At 38.5% G+C, this 7847-nt stretch overlaps 1 protein-coding gene and 1 pseudogene across 2 annotated transcripts; both read left to right on the forward strand.

Moving 5' to 3' along the window:
* Positions 1 to 1453: 1453 nt before the first annotated feature.
* Positions 1454 to 3218, forward strand: LOC144560093 (cytochrome P450 93G1-like). Its single transcript, XM_078309245.1, has 2 exons — positions 1454 to 2360; positions 2538 to 3218. Exons 1-2 carry the CDS (start codon positions 1455 to 1457, stop codon positions 3174 to 3176), a joined length of 1545 nt encoding a protein of 514 aa, XP_078165371.1. The 5' UTR covers position 1454; the 3' UTR covers positions 3177 to 3218.
* Positions 3219 to 4446: 1228 nt separating this feature from the next.
* LOC144560861 (heme oxygenase 1, chloroplastic-like) lies at positions 4447 to 7847 on the forward strand (annotated as a pseudogene). The gene is made up of 4 exons (XR_013513499.1): positions 4447 to 4882; positions 6172 to 6399; positions 7049 to 7156; positions 7698 to 7847. The product of XR_013513499.1 is annotated as a heme oxygenase 1, chloroplastic-like (transcript).

Consider the following 7847-nt stretch of genomic DNA (forward strand, 5'->3'; position numbering starts at 1 on the left):
CACTGGCGAAAACTGCGCGACCCCCTGTTCCGGGGTGTGACAAACACCGTCGAGGCTCGTCTCTGAACCCTGTGTTACATATGTGACTTGAGTTGGAGACCGCTAGTGCTGACTTCACCCCTGGAAGTCCTGCTGCCCCAGCCTTTAGCCTAATCCGGCTCTCCTCCTCAGTCAAGTACGTAGTTGGCCCTTTGAGTCTCATGTCGATAGGTGGCAGCTTCGCGCAAGCCTTCGCAAACGCATTGCCAGTCTCCTCCTCTGACATTGATCCGAGTCCGAATCCCTCCTATTACTCTCTTAGACCCGAGCTTACACTGTTAAGATCGAGATCCATATTATCTTCCCCTTTCTTCTTCTTTTTCTTGACCCGATCTTGATCCCTCAAGACAAGATCCACATTATCTCCCCCTCTCTTCTTCTTCTTCTCCTTGACCCGATCTTCATCTATCTCATCAAGATTCGAGTTCAAAACCCGATCAAATCTCAATCCAAACCCGCTTCTCGGGTATCGTGGGGTAGAGGCCCCCCCACACCGGCCAAATCAACACAAAGAAGCTACCTTTGGTGGCCGGCCGACTTTAGAAGAAGAGAGCACCGAGCGGCGCGGTACTGTAGCGATCCGGTACTGTAGCGGCTAGGGTTAGGGTTAGGTCGGCTCTGATACCAAGTAGATTTCTAGGGAAAAATGAATTGTATTTTCCTTTGTTCTCATACAAGCCTATATAGGCGTTACATCTTTCATTCAAGTCCCTAAACATTTCTATAATCCTTTTTACCAAAAGAACCCTATAAAACCCAAAATACTGAAAACATACAATAAATCTCAACACCTTTTGTTTATGCATCACACAAAATTTAAATTATTTAGAAGATTGTGTTCTCAAGCTCACCAAGATTTTTGGTGAGCTTAACTCCAAAATCTATTAGATTTGCTTCAAATAATAAATTCAAACCATTGAAACCGATTTACTTCACGAGTGATGAATTTACATATAAATTTTTTAAAATATAGAATTAATTTTGTATAAAATCAAATGGTCAAAAAGTGTTAAAAAAAATGAATGCACTAAAATTAATTTATAAATCTTCTTATTTTGACCGCTTAACTTTATATTAAAATAATTCGAAAACTTAAAATCTTTACATGTAATTTCATCAATTATAAAACTGATATAATATATTTTGGAGTTAAGCTCACTGTACACCTTGTGAGCTTTAGAACAGTCTAGTTTTACTCGAATTTGTGATAGGTGAACTAACTACCAAACAAGTATCTTGCCAAATCCGTAATCAGTGTTTTTATTTTTTAATACCTGTTACTTCCAATTAATTATTAGGGAAATTCAAACGATGTTTTCATAAATTTATATAGTTGTTGATGGTTGATCTCTTCACCTATATATACGTACATACATTCTCCCACAAAACATAAGTGCACTGCATCTCTTTACAACATGGCAAATATCCAATCCCTCCTAATTTTCTCCTTCTCTCTACCATTTCTCACAATAGCATTTGCCACCCTTTCACTCATCTTCTTCCTCTTAAATCAACGGCGCAATGCTCAACATCTCCCACCGAGCCCCCCTGCTCTCCCGATCATCGGCCAGTTGCACCACCTACTCAAATCTCCGATTCACCATACACTGGACCGGCTGACGACAAACTACGGCCCCCTTCTCCACCTCCGCTTTGGTTCCTCTATCCGCATCATTGCCAGCTCGGCAGACCTTGCACGCGAATTATTAAAGAACCATGATGCTGTCTTCGCTAACCGGCCGTCCTTCTCTGTGTTACACTATGTTACAATTGATAAGGGCATTGTGTTTGAACCGTTTGGCCCCTATTGGCTTTTCATGAAGAGGCTGTTAATGTCAGAGCTGCTGGGGACAAAAACAGTAGAAAAGCTACGTCCAGTGCGCAGTGCAGAGCTGAGGAGCATGTTGAGGGGCATCCTCAATAAAGCTCAAGAAAATGAGGATGTGAACTTGAGTAAGGAGATTATAAAGCTCATGAGCAATGAGGTAGCAAGAATGGCTGCCAGTACAGCAACCAGGAGCCAGACAGAGGAGGCATCTGAGTTGGTGAAGCAGTTGATGAACATTCTAGGGTCGTTCAACTTGGAGGATTATTTTGGGATTTGTCGAGGGATGGATCTGCAAGGGATGGGGAAGAGGATGCATGATGTGCACATCCAGTTCGACAGGTTGTTGGAAGGGATCATGAGGGAAAAAGAGGTGGAGAAAGAACAAGGGAAGCAAAGAGAGGTGAAGGATTTTATTGACATATTTCTCAACGTTGCGGCCAATGACAATTCTGAGATTAAGCTCAGCAGAGAGAACATCAAGGCATTCATCAGGGTATGTATATATTTTTCTTAATTTGTTTTTGCACAGAAAATCAGCTAGCTAAGTTCTAATGTTAGTTCTTGGTTTGAAAAACCTTGTACCAAATTAAGATGATAATAATGACAATGACAATGACAATGACAATGATAATCATAATAATAATAATAATAATAATAATATACAAATCAGGTTCTCTTCATCGGGGGCACACATGCACCTGCGGCAACAATCGAATGGGCGCTGGCCGAGCTGATCAATCACCCTGATGCTCTTCGAAAGTTACACGACGAGCTCGATCGTGTTGTTGGTAAAGTCCGTCTAGTCGAAGAGACCGACCTGCCAAACCTTCCCTACCTCAATGCAGTGATGAAAGAAGCAATGCGGCTTCATCCTGCCACCCCAATCGTACACCGTCAATCCATCAAGGCAGCGACTGTTAATGGCTACACCATCCCTGCTGACACCTCTCTTTCTGTAAACCTATGGTCAGTCAACAGGGATCCAAAATACTGGGTGGACCCGAATGAGTTCAAGCCTGAGCGGTTCCTCGAGGGACCGACTGCTGGGTTGAATATTAGAGGACTAAACTTCCAGCTGTTGCCGTTTGGCAGCGGCATGAGGGGCTGCCCAGGCATCACACTTGCAATGGCATCTCTACCAGTGGCAGTAGCCGCACTGGTGCAGTGTTTTGATTGGAAGGTGAATGGTAAGGTCGACATGGCAGAAGGGATCACAGGGTTAGTGTCTGCACGTGTACACCAGCTCGTTCTTCCTGTTGTTCCCCGGCTGCAGCCATTTCCGGATATAGAATATCCTACAATTAGCTAGTAATCTGGTTGTATGATATGTGAGATTAATGATTATAAAATAATTAAGACTGAAGAAAATGTACTAGTTTGATTGTTAAAATAGAGGTTTGATTGTTAGAAAATCCTACAACTTAAAATAATTGATGAATCTGGTAAGAATGATTGTTTCAAAGTAGTAGTTTGATTGTTATTTAATAGAGGTTTGCATGTTTAGAAATTGTCATTGTTGGAAAAAGTTGTAATTTTGACAATTTAAAATAATTGATGAGTCTGGTAAGGATGATTGTTTCGAAATACTAGTTTCATTGTTATTTAATAAATATTTGCATGCTTAGAAATTCAGAATTGTAATCATTCTAGAATGTATGAAAAAAATTTGTGCTAGCGGATGCGCTCAGGGATTGGTACAAATTTAGAGCTGTTAATTTGTGCTCGGGGACGCGTTTGGGGATTGGTTGAAATTTAGAGCTGTCAACATTTTAGAATGTTTAAGAAAAATTTGCGGTCGGGGACGAATTCAGAGATTCGTCTTTTTAAAAAAAAATTAAAATTTAACTCATTTACAATGAAAGTTAAACACTAGAACGTAGTTGATTAAACGCTTTTGTTTACATGTTTAAATTATACGATTGTTTCGCTGCAATTGACACTACTTTTGTTAACTTTTTGAACAGAGTATTTTTCGCTTCATGCAGCGAAATGTTATACAATAAAGAAATATTTGTACTGTTATTGCACTGTATGAAGTAAAACTTGCTCGGTTTGTCACCGACATTCTAGAAGGTTGGGGGACGTGCACGAGTATTTTATTTGGGGTACAATTATCAGCTTCCTATAATTTAATATAGAAATCAAATTTAACATTTTTAATCGACTATTTAAATTTTAAAATATTAAAATATGAACGTGAAGTAAAATATGCACTTGATGAATCGCAATAGCACCATGATTATATATTTATGATAAGTAGCTTATTATATATATTTTATCCCACGCTCTGTCGCCTGAATTGTATGCTTCACTTACTCCCACTCTTATGCCTTACATATTTATTGACTTCTGTTAAGCATCACATGATCCTTCAATTTATTCATTTTATTCCCCCTAAGCACAGTCTTAAATATATTCTCGCACACTTTCCAGTTCCTTAGTTACGAGCGATTTCTTCCTCCTCTACCCATTGTTCTGAAAATCTAAAAAAATAAATTTCACCATCACTTCAAATTTCTTAAATTTTCTCCTTCCCTGACTAGACGCTAGTTCTATCCATTTTCATAATCACCACAATCATGGCGTCGATGCTTCCCTCATCTCGGAGATACTCTTTCTCCATCATCAAGTTTCGCAGTAGAGCTCCCAACCCTATCCCTGTGCCATCTTCATCCCTTTTCTTGAAGAGCAGCTCCAATTTATATTCCCATGTTAGAATTTCCTCTACTCTGACTGGTCGGAGACACACAGTAGAGGTGGGCGGTTTTGTGGATGGGGGGGTTTCGGCTACCACAACAGAGAAGCAAGTGATGGGGGGTTTTGTGGATGAGATGAGAGCTGTGGCCATGAAATTGCACACTAGAGACCAGGCTAGGGAAGGGGAGAAGGAGCCGGATGGTCCTCCAGTTTCTGAATGGGAACCTTCTATTAATGGATACCTCCATTTCCTCACGGATAGCAAGACTGTTTATGACACACTGGAGACGATTGTTCAGAAAGCTCAACATCCGTCGTGTATGTTTCTTGATTTGATTGTTTTAGTTTCTTCATTTTCTGTAAATTTCTCTGACTTTATCGTCATGGTTTTTGAGGCTAGAACAGCGCTATTCTATGGGTGTATCCGGGTTTGTTGAGAATTTGAGTACCAGAGAGCAATTACACAACACAGAAAGAAAGAAAATTGAGAAAAAATCACACACAGAACACACAGATTTTACGTGGGAAACTCTCTAGGGGAAGAAAACCCACGGCCGCTCGCCAAACAAAATTCACTATTTCTCAAAGTCAGTTACAACGAAATTACAGAGAGATTTAATGTATAAATAAAAGATAAATCCAATGAAAGGACGCAATAAAAAGGCTAATCTGGACCGTCCATCTTGATCGGTAATTAGACTAATCTGGGCCGTCGGTTAAAGGATTTTCATGCAATTTGACTTCTCAAAATTAAAATTCTCAGGGCTCAACAGACACAGCTCGCAGGGGGCTGCCGCTCTCCTGCCACCCCCCGCATACTCCTAAAATCAGGCCCACATACATAACAAGGTTTACATTTGGAGGGAGGAACAATTTGTTAGCTGATATAGAGTCTGTTACTGGGTACCAATAAAGAGGGAGTGTATTGATTTAAAGTCTGTGATGGGGACATGGGCTTTTGGCCATAGATGGAAAAATTGGATCTTTCGGTCCAGAATCAACCGATCCGTATCCGAATCAAGCTATACCGGTCCAATTTCAGGCTGAGTTACACAATATGTGAATTTTTCGTCCAATTTCAGTAGAAACGGTCCAATCCAGTCAAATTTCAAACAAAATGGACCTATTCAAGACAAATTTTGGCTGAAACGGTTTGATTCCAATCATATACCATCGGCCGAAATACAAATACCAATCTCCAAAAAAATTTCACTCCTGACTCGAACCAAGAACCTCTTTGTTATCTTTTGTTACCAAAACATTTCACAAAAAAGACCGAGTATCCAAATCGATTCACCCAATTCTGGTTCCACGGTCAAAAGACCGATACTGATTCCAATTCTGATTTTTTCTTCTATGGTTTTGGCAGTACATTCTATTAAAAAAATATATAATTTCACAATGGTTGTCATTAATTGATGCACGTTAATCTGGATAACTTTCTTTCTATAGATTAATGTCGATGAAGGATTCGTATATATAGATGAAGGATTACAGGTTATATAAGAATATTAGAAGTTCTAAAAGGTTGAAAGTGGCTTAATTCATCTTTATGCATGATTAGTAATCTGAAGATTAATTAAAAACTATATTTTGGTGAATTGCAGATGCTGAGTTTAGGAATACTGGACTGGAGAGGTCAGAGGCACTAAAAAAGGATTTGGAATGGTTCAAATTAAGAACAAGGCCATACAATTCCAGAACCTTCTGCTCCTGGAATTTCTTATGCCCGTTATTTGGAGGAGTTGTCAGAGAAGGACCCACAAGCCTTCATCTGCCACTTCTATATGTTCTATTTTGCGCACACAGCTGGAGGCCGAATAATTGGTAAAAAGGTTAGCTCTCATTTCTGTATTGCTTGCTTCATCTAATTGTACTACTTGTTGGGTACTAAGCTGTATTTATTTATTAGAAGTTTAAATGGTTGCTTCACTGTTTGCATTCTATTTAACATATATGAATCTGATTCTTGTATTGTCTTATGTTGCTAAACTTTGTGAGTTTGTATTAATTCCATATTTTAACCAGTGCTATATTAATTTTGCAAATAAGATCCTAGTTTTGCATCAACATATGATGTTGTCTAAAAATAAATAAATTCAGCTTTGATGCTGATTGCAGAGGTACCTAAACCAATCAAAAAGATATTTAATTGAGTCTACCTGAAAGTACAAGGGACATTTATTTATTTATTATTATTTTTTTTTTATAAAAGGCCTCAACTGCCATTTCATTACCATGCATGAAATCAGAGTTAACTTACATTTTGGAAAAGAAAGAGTTCAAAGAAAAGCTAACCCAAAGTCATTAATAGCTAGCTAACCCAAAGGGACATTTAAATCATTTTTCATTAATAGCTAGCTAACCCAAATTGATATTAATTATATGCAAAATGTTTTGCTATATTGCAAACCCATAGGTGCCATCCGTTTAAGTTGTTCTTTAGATCTAGAACATATTTTGACATTATGCCAATTTTTTTAGGTTGCTGCCAAGATATTGGATGGGAAGGAATTGGAATTCTACAAATGGGAGGATGACTTCTCGAAGATGTTGCAAAATGTGCGATATAAGCTTAATGAAGTAGCTTCTGTATGTAAAATCTTCATTTATTTAATTTGTTATTGTGTTTAATAACTACCGCGCCTCTGCTAAAATTGCTTGTGTTAATCGCTCTCTCTAAATCAACTCCATTTTTTATTTTTTCATGCCTAGGAGTGACAAATTTTCACCCGATCCATATTAACTGATTTGACTGTTTATAGATTGGTCTGTTTTTCTGATCCACAAAAGGATCATGCCAGTTCATACATGACCCATGCAAGTCACTTGAAAAGGTACATGCTATGATACAGTTTTGATGGGATGCATGATCTTAATATGCTCTATCCGCTAGATGGTTGGCGCGCGTAGATCGACCAACGAGTATGAATATATAAATTTTTTATTTGAACCAAATAAACTGATAGGATACATTTAGTACTGTTCTTCATATTGTTTACCATTTGAGGCTAATAGAACGCCTGATTGGCACCAGAAAATAAGATTTGTGCAAGAGATTTCAAACAGTATCTAATTGCATATTGTAGTTTTGATTCGGTATAATGCTGACTTAGTATGGTATTACACGCAGAATTGGTCAAGGGAGGAGAAGGATCACTGCCTGGAAGAAACAGGGAAATCCTTCAGCTATTCAGAAGAAATTATCCACCTTATATTGTCATCATAATTTAAATCTGTTCAAATACTGATTTGGAATCGCTTTGTTTGTACCATGGAGCAT

The sequence above is a fragment of the Carex rostrata genome, chromosome 10, assembly GCF_964058835.1.
Source record: "Carex rostrata chromosome 10, lpCarRost1.2, whole genome shotgun sequence".
Classification (NCBI taxonomy): Eukaryota; Viridiplantae; Streptophyta; class Magnoliopsida; order Poales; family Cyperaceae; genus Carex; species Carex rostrata.